Genomic DNA, 21247 nt, shown 5'->3' on the forward strand with positions numbered 1-21247 from the left:
GATACATTGGCAAGGAAATAAGTCTTAGGAGGGCAAAAAATAACTCACCATAATAAAAAGAAAAGCCCAGAGTAATCTCTGAAGCTGTCGTTGATGTCCTGTTATTCCTCAATGCCCATCAGCAATAAATTGCTCTGTGGCTCCCTCTAATGGACAACTTCACCAAAAGCAGGTTCAGGGGAGCAGCGAGCGACGAGATACAACAGCACTCGGTGCAGCATAAAATCAAGGTATTTGTGACCGACAGCTTACCGTTTGCACAAAACCACAATGCTGTTATCATTCCCCATACATCTGTCGTTTTATTTTTATCTCGGTAGCCATTACAGCTCCTCTTAAAAGAGCTTAAAGGAACAGTGAACTAAGTCACCAGGCAAAGGACCCCACAGCCCCATTGGGGTGAAAGAAGTGCAGAAGCCCGGCAAGGCATCGACCGCTCTGCATCCTACATCTTGCATTCCAGAGAACCCCCACGTGGGGCACATCACCATCTAGAGGGCCTAACAATGCATTACAATCCCTTCATTAGCATAAGAGCGAAGCATGAGCTCTAGCAAAGTCTGCCCTATGAAGAGACCGGCACCTAGCCTATTCCCTGCCAGAATTCCCAGCACGAAGTCATGCGGCCGCTGTCCACACAAGCAGACTGATGAACTCAACTCCCAGCCAAACTTCTTCACAGCTACAGCAGAGGTACTGCCTGGCCCAAGAAACGTGTTGCTGCTGAACCCTGAGCAAATTAAAAGAATCTTACAGTAAAGAGACTAGAAAATTAATCACAGAATATCAGGGGTTGGAAGGGACTCCCTTCCAGAGCAGGATGACCTAGAGCAGGTGACATCCAGGCAAGTTTTGAATGTTCCTGGAGAAGGAACTCTAAATCCTGCCTGGGCAGCCTGTTCCAGTGTTCTGCCACACTCACAGTGAGGAAGTTTTTCCATATGTGGAACCTCCCATGCTCTGGTTTGCACCCATTGCCCCCACACTAGATCAGGCTGGCCAGAGCCTCATCCAGCCTGGGCTTAAACATGTCCAGGGATGGGGCCTCAACCACCTCCCTGGACAACCCATTCCAGGGCTTCACCACTCTCATGGTGAAGAACTTCCTCCTCACATCCAGCCTGAATCTCCCCACTTCCAGCTTCATTCCATTCCCCCTAGTCCTATCACTACCTGAGATCCTGAGAAGTCCCTCCCCAGCCTTCTTGTAGGCCCCCTTCAGATACTGGAAGGCCACAATTAGGTCACCTCAGAGCCTTCTCTTCTCCAGAGTGAACAGCCCCAACTCCCTCAGTCTGTCCTCATAGGAGAGGTGCTCCAGCCCTCTGATCATCCTCGTGGCCCTTCTCTGGACACACTCCAGCACATCCATATCCCTCTTGTAATAGGGGCTCCAGAACTGGATGCAGTACTCCAGGGGGGTCTCACCAGAGCTGAGTAGAGGGGGAGAATCACCTCCCTTGACCTGCTGGTCATATATCTTTTGATGCAGCCCAGGATCTGATTGGCTTTCTGGGCTGCAAGTGCACACTGAGAGCTCATGTTGAGCTTCTCGTCCACCAGCACCCCCAAGCCTCTCCCCTACGGGCTGCTTTCCAGCCAGTCACTGCCCAGCCTGAACAGCCCCAACACTTTCAGTCTGTCCTCATAGGAGAGGGACTCCAGCACATGACATAGTAATGCACAAACAAGCAACATCAGAGTATAGGCTCACTGTAAATGCAATTGCATCCACACTGAATTAAAGAATTCATTATAAAAATCTGTATATTACAAATATGTACATTTCAAGAGAACCCAGAATTCCTCTTGTGTAGATTAAAATGTACACCAGAGCTTGCACTGTGAATGTGCATTCTTGTACTAATCTTTCCTAACACTTTGCACTTCTGCATCTGCAGCTAACACCACAGAAATTACCACAATCAAAAAGGCAAAAAAGCCTGTTTGGTTTCTAGTTCTGAAAAGTGCTTTAGCTCTGAGATCCTCAGGAAGTCAGACAAAAGAGAAAGCTGCTACAAAATAATCTTTTACATATGTGGTGACACCAGCAAAAGCCACGTTTTATTTGCATACATGTAACGATATCTGAACAGAGCTCATTTATCTCACATGCACACCAGGAACATTCAGTTTGCTTAAGGGTTTCTTTGTGTCAATCCCAACCTGCAAGCTAGCAACAACAATTCTTGTTTAGGAGAAGGCAATATTCCATATTGTCAATTATTTCTAATGCTGACTTTGAAATCAAGATGCTGTTTTAGAATCAGAGGAAGAGTAATAATGGACGGTAGGCTGGGTACAGAGCAGAACAGCATCTGAAAACTAGAGGTAAATACTATTTCACACTTCAGATACTGGGTTTAATCCCCAGAGAAATAATGAATTTATGCAGTGAAATATTTGACTGGTAAAGAGTCATATTTAACAATCTAATACACGTTGATTTGCCTCACAGTGGTGCAGAAACCATTTCATTTAACAGGAAGGCCTGTGGCTCAGCTGGTACAAATTCCAGTCTGCTCAGTGGCAGGAAATTGGAAGGAACCTGAAGTGACATATGGTGAAGGACTCATTCAGACAGGAATAATCAATATTGGTGGGCATCTGGCATCCAGTTAGGGTTAACCCACCACACAGAAGTTCTTTTTACTGCACTTGATGTCCTTTGCAAGTGTTAACTCTACATGAACTTTGGCTTTCCTGACATCATCCTGACATGTCTGGGCAGTAAGCTTTGCTCAGCTCCTTTACCCTTCAGAGTTGCTTCCCGTATAATCCTACCTACCAGCTCCTTGAATAATTCTAAGGCATTTTTCTTTACGACTATGCTCTGTACTCTCTTTGCTACTTTCCCCCTCAGGATACCACATCCCACTATTCCATGGTCACACAGCCAAGTCTGCAATTGATTTAAAATTTCCAATCAGTTCTTCCTTGCCTGTGAACCCCAAAGGCCTATCTAGTACCTGTATCAGGAAGTTGCCCCTCACACCAGCTAGAAACCTCCCAGATTGACTAGATCCTGCTATGCTCCCTTCCCATGAGATGTCAGAGGGATCAAGTGCCCCACAGGAACCAGCATCTGTGACACAGATCTTCTCACATTGTTTATAGAGAAAGCTTTGTCTGCTTTTTCACTCTAGCTGGGAGCTCTGCAACAAATTCTTATAATGATGTCACCCTAGTTGACATTTCTGATCCTGATCGACATGCTCTCAAACTACCCTGCTGTACATCCTACCTCAGTACCATGCATCCAATCTGTTCCTTCACTCATAGGGCAAAAGCATTCTCCCTCCATCTTCCCATCTTTTCTGCAGAGCCTGTAGCTTATCCATCAGTGCAATTTAGCTATGTGATCTGTCCCATCACATTTCAGTTGTTCCAACAGTGTGACCAAGTTATTCCAGCTCTGTGACCACACACAGCTCTAGTTCCTCCATCCTGTTGGCCAAGCTGTAAGCATTTTTGTGTATACCTGAGATGTAGGCCTCCTTTCACCATCTTCTGCTTCTGGAGGAGTCTCCTCATGAAATTCTCATTGGATTTACAAGCTTTTTGGCAGATACTGCTCATTCACTACACTGTCAAGTGGAGCCCATTCCTCCCCAACAGCTCCCAACCCTCAGTGTCCCTGACTCATAAATTCCTCCTCCATCTCTCACTAGGTGTCCTTGAGCCTTAAACAGAGTCCCACAATCATAAAAGTCAAATCCTTGTCTACAACAATAGCTTCACATTTTGGTGTTGTCCCACATATCCATCCATGCTTCTGCAAGTCTTTTCTCTTCACTGGCAGGAACAAGACCATGACCTGGGCTCTTCATTTCCATTGCTATTTTTTGAAAATGCCTTTTTTATTGTTGTTTTCAACTTAGTTCCTATTCTTTATCACTTTGCAGATAAGAATGTAGGACCTATGCTCAAAGAGTTATCAGAACACTTTTTTGTCTGTGAACATTTGATTATTCCTAGTTAGAGGTAAATAGCATGGATGCTCTAACTCCTAGTCTTAGAATACATAGAACAAACCAGGTTGGAAGAGACCTTCAAGATCATCGTGTCCAAACCATCAACCAATCCAACACCACCCAAACAACTAAACCATGGCACCAAGCACCCCATCAAGACTTCTCCTGAAAACCTCCAGTGATGGCGACTCCACCACCTCCCCAGCAGCCCATTCCAATGGGCAATCACTCTTTCTGTATAGAACTTTTTCCTAACATCCAGCCTGAACCTCCCCTGGCGCAGCCTGAGACTGTGTCCTCTTGTCCTGGTACTGGCTGCCTGGGAGAAGAGACCAACATCCATCTGTCTACAACCTCCCTTCAGGCAGTTGTAGAGAGTAATAAGGTCACCCCTGAGTCTCCTCTTCTCCAGGCTAAGCAACCCCAGCTCCCTCAGCCTCTCCTCGTAGGGCTTGTGTTCCAAACCCCTCACCAACTTTGTTGCTCTTCTCTGGACTCGCTCCAGCAAGTCAACCTCCTTCCTAAACTGAGGGGCCCAGAACTGGACACAGTACTCGTGGTGCAGCCTAACCAGTGCAGTGTACAGGGGCAGAATGACCTCCCTGCTCCTGCTGGCCACACTGTTCCTGATGCAGGCCAGGATGCCATTAGCCCTCTTGGCTGCCTGGGCACACTGCAGGCTCATGTTCAGTCTACCGTCAACCAGCACCCCCAGGTCCCTCTCTGCCTGGCTGCTCTCCAGCCACTCTGACCCCAGCCTGTAGCTCTGCATGGGGTTGTTGTGGCCAAGTCAGGATGACAGATATCTATGATAACTATATTTATTCTTAATACAAGCATTTCTTTTTCCCCTTTAGGTTTAAAGGATTTATTTTAACTTTTATTTTCAAAAGACAGGAGCCTTCACCTAGGTTTGGAAACTACTTAAAAGGAGTTGCTTTTCCTCAATATGCTTCAAGTTCTACAGCTGAACATGGAGGGAAAGTATAGAATAAAATTAAATGCGGAGTGTGCAACGAGAAAAAGACTATTTCAACATTTTCTCTTGCAGCACTCGAGGCAGCCACTAGGAATAAATGCTGCTTCTCCACTTGAGTTTTGCTTAAACTCTGGAGTTTGAGCTATGCACTTTGAAGAGTCAATATTAATGTAAGCATCTAAGACAGGGAAAGTAAGCAACAAAAATGTTCTTGTATGCTTATACTTCAGAAAAAAATGATTATTTGACCAGCACTTACTTAAATGAAAGCTTCTTCAGAACACGTTGTAAGAGCAGTCTGGTAGCAAACAGTTCCAACTTCTTCCTCTCTCCTTTGAAAAACACATAAATACGAGTACAGCAACGATTACAATTACCTCAATGCACTCATGTTAGTAAGGTGTGAGTGAGCTATTCTATATCACTGAATACTCATGATAAAAAAAACTCCTCCAAATTACAAAACCACAAACACATTGACAAATCTTCAATAATTGTATTTCCTACAAGATTTTTCTGCCTCTAAATTTAATGAGGTTAAGCAACATATTAATACATACAGAGAAGGGAAGTAAATTTAAGTATATCCAACCTGCTACATCCAACCCCCAAATTATTCAGCATGAAGTAAATCTATTACAAAAATCCATTAAAAGTCCAAATTTATTCGTACTGATCTCTGTTACTTAAATTATTCTTTTCCTGCCCTACTCCAGATGGAGTGCTGCATCATCTCTAGACCCTAATACAATAGTTCCAGATAGGTTTCTCATGCTTTTTAATACCAAAGTAATTACTTCACAGCCATATGCATCACCTATGAACCACTGCATACCCTGTGTATAGACTGTAACACTGAATTAGGAATATTGCTTTTGTCTCAAACATTGCTCAGCACAGGCAACAAACAGACTTTTGGGGTGGGGTGGAAAAAATAAAAAGCTGTCATCTTTACATCTAAGGTCTATAATCACAGTTTTCTCAGGCCACAGCAGCCCACTTGGTTCAGAAAGAGCTGCAGTTACCTAAGTAAACTTTCTTTGTGCTTGCCCCAGTTATTATCTCCTGACTGGACCGTGTTGTTTCCCAAGAAAACCATCTCCAATGGAAACCTGAAGTTAGACCTACACAGTACTGACTCCAAGGGGTCCCTGTGCTAAAGGCCAGGAACAAGTGTGATGGTAGCATGTGACACTGAGGGCTTTGATGAAATACCCTGCTGACATCATACATTGTAGTTTCTCAAAACTGCAGACCTCTGTTATTTGCTTCATACTCCAATGTCTGAAATTAATTTAGTGACAACTTCAACTGAAGTTATTTCCAAGTATCCATGGACTAAATTATAGTGTTAGGCATACTCCAAGCAAATTCTTTCATTGGTGTATCTTGGAAGTGCTTCACTTGCATTTCTTTCTTATGTCAAAAGAATGATCACTATACTCAAGAGTACTCAACCTTCTCCTCCACATCTGTAAGTCATCTGAAAGGAAAACAATAAGCCCCCAATCTGATCTGTTGGTGTCTTTGAGTTCCACAGAGAAACTAGCTGAATCAGTTCAGATTCCAACTCCTTCACATCTTAAGGATCTAAAACTAGCATCGTATAGGGAATGATGAAAAAACACCTAAGTCTTTTTTTAGATTAAAAAAATACACACCAAAAATATCCTTTGACTTCCAAGAGACTTTGACAAAAGGACTGGAACAGTCCTCATCAAACCTGAATTTAAAGAGACTGAATGCCCTAACATCAAGGGGACTTGCAAAGTCTGCAAGAGTTAAAAAGTACACTTCAACAGCTGTAAATAGGGATTAAAGAATCAAGTAGTCAGAAAAAGGAGCTATGTGAATCAAGCTTTGGTGATACATACCCAGAAATCAGAGAAGCAAACTGGTAGAGAGCAGTGAGAAACACTATCTGTCAGGAGTGAGATACTGAGTTGCAAAAATGACATTGCTTCTAACAAAAAAACCCAAAAACTTTCTTGATTCCTTCCTTTTATTCAAACAGAATAAACCATCTTCTTAACCATGACTGTGCCAACAGTGATGAAATGCTAGCAGGGAAGAAAGGCAGCTTTTATACAGAGCAAAACTACACTAGCAGGACCGTAATAATCAAGTGCTCTCTTTTAGATTTAGCTAAAATTGCTCCCAGGGAGGTAAAAATAAAGTAATTCCTGCATTCAGAGTAAACCTCCATGATCATTTTACATCTCCTGCTGCCAAAGATACTTAAAAACCAGTAATGCTTAACATGATTGTTCTTGACCAGGAAAAAAAGATAAAGTAAAAAAAAAAATGGCCAGTGCAAGGCTGGGTTTATTTTTATTGTTAGAAGCTTAAAGCATAACATTTCACCAAATACAAGAAATTTAGGGGGTTTCTGACATTACAAACATCTGATTCATCAAGAGAATGTGTTCAGCTATACATAGTCTGACGTTAATTTATCAGTTTAAGGTACATTAGTACATGCTTGAAACCATGGCCAAAATACAGAGTCACAAAATAAGTACTTTGATGCTTCCAAGTTTGAGACAAGTCAGAGAACTGAGTGGAATAAATTTCCAACAAATGACTGTACACGCAGTGACAACCTCAGGGCAGAATTATTCCAGGAGGACGGGTACTTTTCTCATGCTTGGCTCCTTCACACTGAATTTGGTGAGGAATTTGAGAATTTGATAAAAGCATTTTGAAAGAGACGACATTTAACAAACGCGAAAAACCAAGTTCGGTCTTCACAGGAATATATGGATTGCTCACCCCTCCGCTCCTCAATTGCCTGTATGCTTTACAAACCTTTAAAAAACTAATCTGTATCCATTTTGGTTTCAAAAACACAGTACACCTGAAAAATAAAGTATGACTCTACTGATGGGGAATACAAAGATGTGAACACATATTTAAAATTACTTCTGGAAAGTGGATCACTTCAGTAATACACCTATAAGACAAGTTAAACAGTACAATAAACCATGCATCTTCTGACTTGTCAGATCAGCTAAACTACTTGGTTAACATACAGCAACGCTTTTGAACACTTCGGTAAATTCAGCTTGTCTAGCACAAAGGAAGAAAATAAAACCAACAGATTAAATTTGTTCTTCAAGTGGCTCAATGCTGTCCAAGTGTTTTTTAGGTGCATCATCGCTATGACGGCTTTGGCAATGGGTTAAATGTTTCTTAAAGCCTCGGGGAAAATTGGATTCAAAATTACAACGCGGACACTTCAACAAGCTTTGACCATGCGCAGCAACGTGGTTTTTAAGCAGAGACTCCAGGAGGAAAGCTTTGCCACATATTTTGCATTTGTAGGGGCTTTGAACATTATGCTTGTTAACTAAATGGTGCAAGACGGCACCTTTCTTCATCGCACGGCAGCAGCAGATCTTGCAGAAATACTTCCCCTTGCCACGCTTCATGTACTTTGCTAATTCTTCCTCGGAGAGGAAAGCCTCTTTCTCCTCAGTAAACTGCAGCACGCACGGCGGCTGTGTGGGAGTAGCTGCATCTATTTTGCTCTCTTTGATGTAATCGGATGACTCCATATCATATTGTTCTTGGTCACTGTTGGATTCTTGCTCCTTTATCTCCATCGAGTCCATCTCTGGTTTTCCACACTCACTGCTATTTAGTTCAGAATCTGAGTTTTCCTGGTTTTCCTTCTTGGGCTTCTTTTTGGGGCATGAATAGAATATGTCTTCTGGTGATTCTTTGGCCAATATTGATTGTTCATCCTGTGAGAATAAATCATCCAGTGGTTTCTGATCATCTAAACTGTGAGAAAGAAAGTCACTCTCTCCAGACTCACTAGGTGTCTGGGGCTCAGAGGAAAATCCTGGAGCAGACTTGTGAGGTTCGGAAAACAGCATGTTCCTCTGGATTTCAGTAGGTACAGTAGTTTCAGCGTGTCTCTGGACATCAGAGCATAAAGCAGCAACAGGCTTCTGCATCTCAGAAAACATAGCATGCTTTTGAACATCAGGGGAAACAGCAGATTTCTGTGGGTCAGTAAAAAAAGCTTGTTTGGGGGTCTCAGGAGAAATAGAAGGAGTAGGTTTCTGGGACTCAGTAAAGAAGCCGTGTTTCTGAGTTTCAGGAGAGGCAGATTTCTGAGACTCTGGAAAGGAATTATGCTCCTGAACTTCAGGGGAAATGGAAGCAAGTTTCTGGACTTCAGAAAATAGAGTGTGCTTCTGGGCGTCAGAAGAAACAAGAGCTGACTTCTGGCCTTCAGAACACAGTGCGTGTTTCTGGCCTTCAGCAGAAGCAGCCAGCTGACTCTGGGGCTCAGAAAAGACAGCACGTTTCTGGATATCAGCAGACACAGAGGGATTAGATTTACGAGACTCTGGGAACAGAGCTCTTTTGCGATGTTCGGGGAAATGAGGCCGTTTCTGAACCTCAGACAAAGCAGCGGCGGTGGATTTCTGAGTTTCGGAAAAATACACAGGTTTCCGAGACTCGGAGAGTTTCCAGGATTCAGGAGACACTGAAGCACCAGGCTTACGGACCTCAGGAAAGAAAGAAGGCTTCCAAGAGTCAGAGGAAACTGTGTGACTAGACTTTCGAAGCTCAGGAGAAACAGGGGAAGAATGCTTCCATGTGTCAGGGGATAGAACGGGTTTCCAGCCTTCGGGGTAAACAGACGAGATGGGTTTCCATGGCTCAGAAGAAACAAGAGTAGACTTTTGGGATTCAGAAAAGGATGTAGACTTCCATGAGTCAGAAACAAACCTCCTAGGTTCTGGTGACACAACAGGGCCAGGCCTTCGGGCCTCAGGGGCAGATCGACGCGATTCTACGGACACCGACATGGCAGGCTTTGGAGCCCACGGAGGCACTGTGGAAGACTTCTGCATCTCATGAGGTGTAGATCTCCAGGGCTCAGGGGACACAGTTGGATCAGGTCTCCATGACTCTGGTGAGACTGCGGGAGCAGGCCTCCGGGTTTCAGGAGAAGTAGCAGAAGCAGGCTTACGCATTTGAGAAGGATGTCTCCGGGGCTCAGGAGACCCAGCCGGGGCATACCTTCGTGGTTCAGGAGATACTGCTGGAGCAGGTTTTTTTGGCTCTGGTGACACAGCCGGGGAGTATCTGCGAGGCTCTGGAGACACAGCAGGAGAATGGCGACGGGGCTCTGGTGATACAGCAGGGGAATGCCGACGGGGCTCCGGAGACATTGCTGGGGAATGCCGACGGGGCTCTGGAGACACAGCCGGGGCTGACTTCTGTGAGTCAGGCGACACAGCTGGGGCTGACTTCTGTGGGTCAGGTGACACAGCTGGGGCTGACTTCTGTGGGTCAGGCGACACCGTCGGGGCTGACTTCTGTGGGCTGGGGGACACAGCAGGAGATGGCTTCTGTGGGTCAGGGGACACAGCAGGAGACTGTTTCTCTGAGTCTGAGGATGCAGCTGAGGCTAACTTCTCTGGATCTGGAGATGTGTCAAGGGCTGACTTTTCTGAATCTGGGGACACGGCCTGGGCTGACTTCTCTAGCTCTGTGGAAATCACCTGAGCTGACTTCTGGGGCTCCAGAGATGCTGAAGATTTCTGAAGGCTGGGGGAAACAAGAGGTTCAGATTTGGGGAGCTCAGGAGAAAGGGCAGGTTTGTGTGTCTCAGGGAAAAGGGAAGATTTCTGTGGCTCCAATGTGACAATTTTTTTGGACGGATCTGAATCTCCTTCTACCTGTCCTTTCCGCTCCTCATTCCACTTCTGAGGTGTTGCATGCTGTGCCGTGATGTGATAATACACGTTGCAATACATCTTGCTGGTAAAGAAACATTTATGACAATGAAACAGCTTTGCACTTTTTTGATAAAATATAAGTTTACCCAAACCAGCAGCATCCATTTCATCGCAATACTCTGGGTGTATGGTACCCATGTGAATTTGTGTGTTTTCATAGTCTGTTCCCCTGAAGCTACAGTGATCACACTCTAGGCGCTCTGTGGCTTTATGTAGTATCTGCAACACATCCATTTTTCTACAGCCAGTAAGAGTTTTCACAGCACTGCACCTTTTGAAGAGAAAGCTTCAGTTCCTGCAAAAGAAGGGGAAAAAAAATCTGTATACTCAACATTAATTTCAGCTCTTTGCCATTTATAAATAACTAACTGTGTGCTTTCCTCCCTTCCCCCATTTTAGAAAGCATAACTCCTGCACAGGTACCAGCTACTTCATGCAGAAATCCAAACATAAGTGCCTCCAACTTCTGCAAGTCGTTTTACTTAAGTAGAACTCGAAAAACAAAGCTTCTGTTTAACAACAGGTCTTCCTAGCTATGTAAAAACATCTGCACTCAAATGATAAAAACAGAACCCAGATGATAAAGAGCTAAGTATACATTTCATTTGATAAACGTGACTTGCTTTTCTCAACTGTCTTTTCTTCACAGATTTGAAGTGCTTTTATTTATGTCACTGTCCTGGTGTAACACAGCCTGCTCTCACCCCCTTTTCCCCTCAAAGATCGGGTGGGAAAGTTACACAAACAGCCCGGTGTTATGATAAGGAGTTTAGTGAGATGATTACAATGTACCGTGTCTCATAGCCTGTTTCACAGAAAAATACAACAAAAGCAGAAGCAGCAGCAGAAGCCAGCAACAAAATGACCCCTACACACACAGCAAGCCCACAACCAGCCCACAAGAAAAGATCAGCACCCCAAAACTAGAAACAGTAACTGGAAACAGGAAGCCTCTCATGATATAATCTGAACTACATGCCCCATGATACTGTGCTCTGGCCAACACTTTCATTTTAAAGCTGGCATGACAGCATCATATTGGATAAACACCCGCAGATTCCACTGGCAATGCCAATGACAGTTACACAGGTAACCTGAAAATAAAAAGTACTTTGAAATGGTGGTTTTGAGAGAGCAATTGCAAAAATACATCCTCATTACAAAATTTCGAAGTAAATTAGCCGGTCTTGACAAAGACAAAAATCTTTTCAAAAAGAAAACAGCAGCCTAAAGCCTGTGGCCCTGTTCGTGTCTCTTAAGTACTCTTTTCCTTTCAATAATTATGTGAAAAACAAAAGCTGCTGCTCACAACAACTTTATCCACCCTGAAAAGACTTTTTTCAATTCCATTATTTCATCTTCCTCCCTAACAACAACAAAAATACTGTTTGAAAAATAACAACAGTGACTTTCTTCTATTTGAGAACCCTCTGTATTCAAAACATTATTTACCCCACCCCAAAGAGAAAGGTGGAACTTTCTCAAAATTATTGTTAGTACAAGACCTTAAAAAAAAGAAAAAGGGAAAAACAACGCAAATCACCAAAAAAACCCTCAACCACCACCAAACAAAACCCAACAGAAAAATCAACAACCCAGAAATGCAGCATCTCAAATGCAAATAGCATTCAACGATTTGGCTAGATTTCACTATTTCCAGGAGGATTTACCCAAAGTAACTACTACAAAAAGCAGAAAACCAAGTCTGTCCACATTCTAGAAGTCATTTTCACATAAATGTAGGAGGTATCTCTACAGTGAAAAGGAATATTTAGACATTTATGTGAAATGCACAGGCCTTTTTCTTATAGGTTCAAATTAAACAGATTTTACATGATTATAATGTTAAGCTATCAGCCCAATACTGGAGGTCTTGTAAGACACAGAGGATTTTGTGTTACCTTAACATTAACTTTCCTGTCTAAATACATATTATAGTACCAATTCATTTAAAAATATGCATCCCAACCAAGTTTTCTTGATTTACTTCTAAAGCATTTTCACCCTGGTTTCTTATGGAAATGAGGCTTACACAAACATACAGCCCCACAGTCAATGCCAATCAAACTGGACAAAGGGATCCTGTCTCATTTTAAATTTCTACAAGTTTCATGAAAATCAGACACTGAGTAGAGAACTAAAGAATTTACTCCACTGAGGCTAAGGCTGAATATTTCACTTAACAGCTACTTGATCTGTTTAGCCTCTCATCAGAATACACCAATGGTCAATATGCAAATACTCTTAAAACCTCCAGAATAATTAGCATCTGATTCAGCCTGTAAGTAGGAAAAAAGAGGAGGAATTAAAAATACCAGAGCAGTGAGCTGCTTTAGGTTTGGGGCAGGGACAAAATGAAAGTGAATCAGCAGTGCTGCTAAAAGAAGACATTGATACAGGGAAAAAGAAATACACAAAAAGCAGGACCACAGACAGAAGTTTAAGAGAGATCATGCTATAAATCTATGAGACAAATGAACAGCATCCAACCACAGGCCACGTACACACAAGAAATAATTGCACTGCTCTACAAATACTGAAGTGGAAGGACGTTTGGGGTATAAGTTGTAGTTTCCCTGCATTTTTAGCAGCTATACTACAGACAATCCAAAATGCAGTCCATACCCCATTCAGTGTTGACCACAAAACACTTCCCAACATCTTGTAACAAAATGCGTATTCCCATAAAAGATCAAAACAAACCAGAAAGACAGTAGTAGTGCTCAGCAGTCTACGTCTCTGCAATAGCAAACAATCTGTCAGTTGGAAAACCCCAAAGCAAACCATGTCTTAACACTCCAGAAAGACCTAGAAGTCTTTATGAATTAGGGTCTACTTTTCGGCTGAGGGATTTGGGACAATGGTAGGAGAGGAAGACTTCCATTTGAAAGCCAAAAATGCTGAACTGATCATGAGCTAAAGAAAAAGAATTGCTTCTTACCAAATCACAGCAGAACAGTTAGGACAATAAGGAGACACTTCACCAATCACATTTTCAGAACAGAAAGGGAATATGCCATTTTCAAAATCGGTGGTAACTCTGAATCCCCCATTTTCTGTTCGTTAGGGGAAAACAGGCTTTTCAAAAATGAATTTAGCATAGCTTACAACAAAGTTTACCAGATAGTCTCTTCTACACTCTTCAAAATTTCCCTGCTCTTTACATGTTGCCATTTTTGCAGTTGTCTTCCGTACTCAACTCCACTTCTCCCTACCTTCTCTCCTTTTCTTCTGTCCTATCTTACTTTACAACAGAAATTTCCATTTTCTTTCCAAATGCAATGGTGAGAAAAGGTGCCTAGCTCCCTTCCATAAACTGTCCAAATTGCTACTAACCATTTCTGATCAGGAACCACAAAAGTTACAGGCACTTTCTCATCTTCGTTTCCAGACATTTAAAGGTCAACATTCAAGCCTCTGGCATAAGAATGGATGTTAACAAGTTGATGGTACTTGCTCTCACAGTATCACAGTATAACTAAGGTTGGAAGAGACCCCAAGGATCATCAAGTCCAACCTGTCCCAGCAGAGCTCACAAGTAGACCATGGCACCAAGTGCCACGTCCAATCTCCCCTTGAACACCTCCAGGGATGGCGACTCCACCACCTCCCTGGGCAGCCCTTTCCAATGACGAATGACTCGCTCTGTGAAGAACTGAGCTTGAGACTGTGTCCCCTTGTTCTGTTGCTGCTTGCCTGGGAGAAGAGACCAACCCCTTCCTGGCTACAACCTCCCTTCAGGTAGTTGTAGAGGCCAATGAGGTCACCCCTGAGCCTTCTCTTCTCCAGGCTAAACAATCCCAGCTCCCTCAGCCTCTCCTCATAGGGCTTGTGCTCAAGGCCTCTCCCCAGCCTTGTTGCCCTTCTCTGGACATGTTCAAGTGTCTCGATGTCCTTCTTAAATTGAGGGGCCCAGAACTCGACACAGTACTCAAGGTGTGGCCTAACCAATGCAGAGTACAGGGGCACAATGACCTCCTTGCTCCTGCTGGCCACACATTCTGCCATTGGTCGCCATTTTTCATTTCATAACTTCAGTACACTATACTTGGTGAAACTGAAGAAAGTGACTTTTTTGCTGAAATCTGTCTAACTAAGGCATGTTACTAATCAAGGCAACTCTTCAGTACTGCAGCACTTTAGACTGTGACTCTACAGAAGAGGAAATTGAGGTTTAGTTACTGTGAGACTAGCAACAAAGCTGAACAGTGCTGAGCCACTATTAATTTATGCTGACAATTTAAATTGTTGAAATGCTTCTGATGAAGTAAGCGCTGAAATGTTGTTGGTCCACTTAGCACATGTCTGAACAGCTAGTCTGCAAGACTTTCCTCTCAGTCCCTCATGATCTCTTCCCACTCTGAGCTCAAAAGCCAGTTTCTATATAACTTTGATCACTGCTCTCCCCTACACATGGTTTTGTCACACAGACAACACATTTCTTTTTGCCCTCAACTGCTGCATCAGAACCTGGGATCCTTTCTTGCCTAGTTTGGGTGAAAGTCTGAGGAACAGCATATCACTGTTTTCTAAACAGTCCCATGTCAGCAGAGCCAATCAGGCTACAAAATGTATGCTCAATAACAAGGTCCCCAAGGCTTTGGACCTGCATGAACCTTGATGTAATCTGCACTCAGCAGCATCTTTTTTGGCAAGACTGAAAAAGACAGGCCACGTTCTCTCTGCATAAATGCTTTATTATAGACATCAAAGGGACCTAGCTCTGCACTGCTCCAACTCAAATCCACAAAAAGGGTAAGGAAAATAATTGGTGTGACCAGTCTGGCAGGTTGCCCCATATGTATTGCAGAGACCTTGACCAAATACTAAACACAAACATCATTCCAGGCATTTGAAGCTCTGTGAGGAGAAGTACAGATCTCAGGGTGAAGATCAAATTGTCATGAGAGACAGGTCCCCCATGACACAGCACAAGAGGAAACTGAGGAAACCGCCACTGGAGTATCTCTTAAACCCATTTGAAGATTCCTAGGAGTGACAAACAAGCTCCCAGCTGACCATCTGCCATGCAGGCCCCAGGCCACTTTGTTTTGTTGAGCGTAATGCCAGCATTCTGTTCTGTAAACAGGACACTGCCATCACCCCTACTCAAACTCACTGTTAAAGGATGTGTCATGCTGCAGTGGCTATGGTTGAGGCTGGGCCACATGCCACTTAAGACTACAGAGTGCACTGCATTCCTTAATCCCTATTTCTGCATCTCCTACTTTTCTCATTTTTCATGGCTGCAACACTGAAACACAAATACAGATACAGCCAAACAGAACTAATTACAGATGTTCACATCATGTCTCCACTTCAAGACAAAGTCCTAAGATTCAACCAAGATTCTAGAATTTGCAATATTAAACTTTATCTTAAGGCAGCCAAAATGCATTCAGAGTCTTCTTCAGACAAAGGTTTCTACTGTAATCTACCTGAACAGGTAAGTGCCTCTGTCTCCAAGCCCTGTCTCCATATATCAAGCACAGCAACAGCGTCGGCACCAACTCAGCTCTTTTTTGCTGACTTGAAGAAACGGAGATCAACGTTCATCACTCAGGTTAAAAGCTGCTTGAAGAGACACAAAGATTTCATCAGTGAGACTATCAGTCTCTACTGCTGCTCAGTCAACCACTCTCCCCATCTTCCATTTTTTCACCCAGGTCTAGAACCTACATAAAAGGGTTCCTACCAGCATCTCTCTTCTCTCCACAGAGATGCTGAAGATCCTTAAACCAGTTCCTGTCCCCTGCACTGCAGTTCTGGCCATAATCTCTACCACCATAGGAAGAACAGAAAGTAGCAGGGGAAAAGAGGTCCCATATCTACCTGAGAAAGGAACAATCATCACTACTTTTCTCATTTGGTTCTTAGCACCCAAGAGCACAAAGCTATGATTTGGCAGAAAGAAGAAAAAGTGCCAATTCTGAGATTGGCAACATACACTGCAGAGTGCAGTCAAACAGCATCAGCCATCTTTGGTGAGCTTCTTAAGACTGAGCAATAGATGTGGCCTAAGCTAATGCACAGACAGAGAAATGTCCTTGTATTTTCCCAGCCAGCAGATATAAGTGCTTCAGCGACAGTTCCTGGATTTGGCATCCCATCATCCATGAGTATCCCACTAAAGATTAAGTTGCATTTCCTCTAGTCCCTAAAAAATCTCCCAGTGGTCAAAAAAAGTATGAGCAGGAGATACTGTGTATAAGAAAGAATCCACTCAAAGGATGGCACAGCAAGGACTCTGGCAGCTAAGAAGATGTCTCCACTTCTCAGCTCCATTACAAATTCATAGCTAGACTTTTACTAATCATTTCAGGTTATTTTCAATAAACACCTTCTACACTCAGTGTTGCAACATTTAATCTATCTCTGTATTTTCCCTCTACAGAGGAAGAGCTGTAACTGTCATGAGGGAGCACCAGAGGGAAATAACAAAGGGTTCAAAGCTGAAGATCTAGATTGCCTGTGAGCCCACAAAAAATTACAGGTTGTTTTTTTAATGCAACAGGTGGAATTTCAGAACACAGCAACAAGTTGTCTGTGCACATCACTTCAAAATCAGACTGGCTTTGGTTCTCTCTGGCAGAAGGATCTATACCTCTTTTCCTCTTGATAAAGAATCAAGCCTGATGAGACTCAAGCAGATAACAAAGACATGCCGCACACATCAATTACGCCAGCACAAAATAAATCCCTCTCCAACCACAATGGACAACCTTTATCGGTCACTGCACTGTTCACTTTCACCAGCCTTGGAATTTTCTTGGATGCAAAGTGTCCAGCCATATCCTCTATTGGCAAAGAGGGTCAACAGTGGAGTTTGATCCCAACACAAGAAAGCTGGATACAGCTGCATCATTGCCTCCACTTGCAGCAGCAGACTCTTGCTATGTTTAAGCAAAAGGAAAAATTACATGTTCTTGCAGTGCTAAAAAGTAACTGGCATTCTGGTGGCAACATGATGCTTCTATTGTAGCTACAGCCCTGTGTTGTGACTGACAAGAAGCAGAAGTTTAGTTCCCACAAGAAGCTGCAAATACCCCCCACAGTGTGGCAGAGCAGGCACTTCACAATGCAAATGCAGGTTAAAGGGGTTCACTTCCAATGCACAGGCAACAAAACAGGCAGTGCTGTTCCCCTGCTAATCCAGCAGCATCCTCACAACTGAACTCCCAGCTACTAGCCCTTCTATACGGGCCAAGTCCCATTAGTAAGGACAATCACTGAACCACATCTTTAAAATTACACATCTAAAACCAGCACAAACACCTTGACCTGCACAGCCACTGAAATGGTGAAATATGCTGGAACGTATCCACAGAAGGGCAACAAAGCTGGTGAGGGGTTTGGACCACAAACCCTATGAGGAGAGGCTGAGGGACCTGGGGTTGCTTAGCCTGGAGGAGGCCCAGGGGAGACCTTATTGCTGTCGACAACTACTTGAAGGGAGGTTGTAGCCAGGTGGGGGTTGGTCTCTTTTACGAGGCAACCTGTGACAGAACAAGAAGACACAGTCTCAAGCTGCACCAGGGGAGGTTTAGGCTGGATGTTAGGAAGAATTTCGTGGAGGGATTGGTCATTGGAATGGGCTGCCCAGGGAGGCAGTGAAGTCACCATCACTAGAGGTGTTTAGGAAGAGACCAGATGGGGCGCTTGGTGCCATGGTTTAGTTGATTAGATAGTGTTGGATGATAGGTTGGACTCGATGATCTCAAAGGTCTTTTCTAACCTAGTTAATTCTATTCTATTCTATATGCTGTGAAAACATGAGACACCAGATCCAGGCAGAAAATGGCTGTATTATGCCATGCCATTTTTCCAGGTTCATGTCAGAGGAGAGCTGAAACATGGCAATACTTGATGCACATGTAAGATGACTTAAGAAACATGAAGAGGGTGGAACTGTAGATGTTCTGCAAGATTTGCACCTTTGCTAAAAGAATGACAAGTCTACAAGGCAACATTAGTTAACACAAGATCTAGCAACAGTCTAAATTGCAGAGTATTATCAATGCATCCATGACAGATTCAGAGCAGGAAAATTTAACTCTATGCACTTCTGATCAGGCTCTGTATCTCCAAGTTACTGCAATACTGAACGTGAGCTAATCAACTGCAACTGGACTTTCCAGAGCAGAAAGACTACAAAATAAGATTGAGAATCTTGGTGACACCATGATATGAATCCCATTTTCCATTATCCTGAAAGCAAATGAGCTTCATGAGGATGAACAAAATGAAATCCAAAATTTCTATATCCCTTACTTACTCAGTACAAGTGAATCTTCCAATTACCTCTCCTACTTCTAACAGTACACAACTGTTATCAGCCCTCTGTGTGCAGGCAAGCATCAAACCTTCCTAAAACCTGCACCAGCTACTAAAGATTTCTGCTCCTCTAGGCTCCTCAAAGTGAGATTAACACAAGTAAGTGTCCTCCAGTTCAGAAGACAACTCTAAATTGACACCAACAGTCGACATGCTTCATCCATCCCTAACGATACAAGGATGCAACCCAGCGACGTTCTGCGTCTTCGGTTTATATATGCTTCACTGATCTCGGTAGCGATGCGGTCTCTCCTCGCAGAAATAATCTGTCACGAGTGGAGAGGACAGTGCCGTCGGGGCCACGTCCTGCGCACAATTCGTTTTCCCGAGGCGTCTCGCAGCGTGCTCCACCTGCTCCTCGCTCCGCTGGCCATTGCTTTAACTTTCTTTCGGGGAAGGGGTGCCTGTGGGCTGGGCAGCCAGCGTCGCCCCAGCCCGAAGCCCCGGGGCCGCTCTCCCCGGGCCAGGGGGCCACACCACCCATTCATTCCCGCGCTGCCGGGCGACGTCCCTCGCTGCCTTCCCACCCAGTGCCCTGCGCCGCTACCGAGCCCTCGCCGGTTTTGTTCCCCCGCGCCGGAACCCACTGCCGGCCGCTTGAGCGACATCCCCCCGCCCCCCACCCTCGCAAGGGCCACCCGCTCAGCCGTCGCGACGCCGCGGCGGGGGCTGGACAAGGGGAAGGCCCAGGCCCGGTGCCCAGGGGGAGGGGAGCGGGCCGGGCCCCGACTGACCGTTCTGTGCGTGCGCCGGTGGCGGGAGCAGGGCTGAGAAGGTCCCCCCTCTCCGCACTCACCACTGAGGCAGCTCCGGAGCGACAGCGGGGCGCCGAACCGGGGGCAGGGGCTGGGCGCAGCCGTCGCCAACAGCGGTGACGGCAGCAGGCCGGGCCGCCAGCGCTCATGGGCTCAGGCCGTGGAGGAGAACAGGGGGAGGGGGAGGACGAAGAGGGGAGGGGGAAGGGGAAAAGGGGGAGGGGGGGGGGGGGGTCCGGGAGGAGGCGCGCCGCCGAATAGCGGCCGCTTTATCGGTTCCCCCGGGCCCGCCCGCCGCCCAACCGGAAACGTCGTCGCTGGGCTCAGCCCCTCCCCGCCCTCTCCTGCCGGCTACAGGCGGGGGGAGCCCTTCAGGAGGGCAGCGCGCGGGCGCAGTCACGTGCCGCTGCTGTGGCGGAGGAGAGAGGAGAAAGGAGTCGCTGCGCCCTCGCTCCGTGGGCTGCTGTGGCTTATGCCGCTTTTCGCTCTCCGCCCCGCCAGCAGGGGGCGTTAGTACGCCGGCGGGGCTTACCCCGCCGCGGTCAAACGGCTGGCGCTGCAGGGGCTTCCCTCGCGCGCGCCCGCCTACTACTGCGGCAGTTGGTGGCGAGGAAGGGAAAGACTGCGGGCGTCCGGTTGCCGCCGCGTTTTCCGGTGCCTGGTGGCTCAGGGTGCTGACCAACCGCTGCTCATTCTCCCGCTCCGCCAGGTCCCACCACGCCGAGAGGGCGGACCGGGACACGCCGGCGGCTTGGCGGTACTTACCTGTCACAGCTCCCGCGCAGGGAGGCAGCCGGGCAGCCGGCGGGCCCGGGTGCAGGCCTGGCCGTTTCTAGGAAGAGGGAGAGGCAGTATCACTGGGAGCATGGTCGTCCTGTCTCTGGGGCTGTTGGCTGTGGCTCTGTCCACGCTTTGCCGGGCGAGCGAGCGAGCGATCCAGCGGCACTCACGGCCATGTGCGCGCTGCTCGCGGCTGGCGTCAGGCCCTGGTGCCGGCGGTGCCTGCTGTCGGGGAGCTGCGCGGGTTTGTGTCCCCGCCGGAGCGTGCCTGGGGACGGTGTTTTCTCCCGGTTACAGCACCGGGCGGTGAAGCCGCCCAGGAGATCTTGCACCAAAGCTTGGTGTCTTCATCTCAGTGAACGTGGCTTGGGAAGGGGTACCAGAGAGCAGGAAACTGGCGAGGCAAAGCACGAGAAACGTGGTCTCCTGGTGTAACTTCCACAGCTGTTCACCTGAACCGTATCCTGGGATAAGGTTTAGGTGTAGCTTAAGATGCCTTATCTGGGTGCTTACACGTCCTTTTTGTCTAGTTTGGAGAGCAGAATGTTGATGGCTAAGCTCATTGCTTATTCTTGGGATTCTTGGGATCCAGGGGTAGCGTGTGTGGGAATGGCTCAATGCTGCGCCAGAGATGGTTTAGACCGGGCATTAGGAAGCATTTCT

The 21247-nt window shown here is 45.6% G+C and overlaps 1 protein-coding gene across 4 annotated transcripts in view; it reads right to left on the bottom strand.

Annotated features, from left to right (window-relative positions):
* CHAMP1 (chromosome alignment maintaining phosphoprotein 1) overlaps window positions 1-20026 on the bottom strand; it is a 35097-nt gene extending 15071 nt beyond the window's left edge. For 2 of the 4 annotated variants that reach the window (XR_008462334.1, XR_008462333.1), the window contains exons 1-3: window positions 19846-20026; window positions 10987-11010; window positions 5213-5285 (exon numbers count right to left, since the gene is read on the bottom strand). Coding sequence is in view for 2 of the 4 variants with exons in the window: in XM_054162858.1 (XP_054018833.1) it covers window positions 8055-10949 (2895 nt within the window). In the remaining 2 variants the exon portion in view is untranslated. The other 2 variants (XM_054162858.1, XM_054162859.1) reach the window with 2 other exon arrangements.
* Window positions 20027-21247: the final 1221 nt, after the last annotated feature.

This window comes from Dryobates pubescens, chromosome 7, assembly GCF_014839835.1.
Source record: "Dryobates pubescens isolate bDryPub1 chromosome 7, bDryPub1.pri, whole genome shotgun sequence".
NCBI lineage: Eukaryota > Metazoa > Chordata > Aves > Piciformes > Picidae > Dryobates > Dryobates pubescens.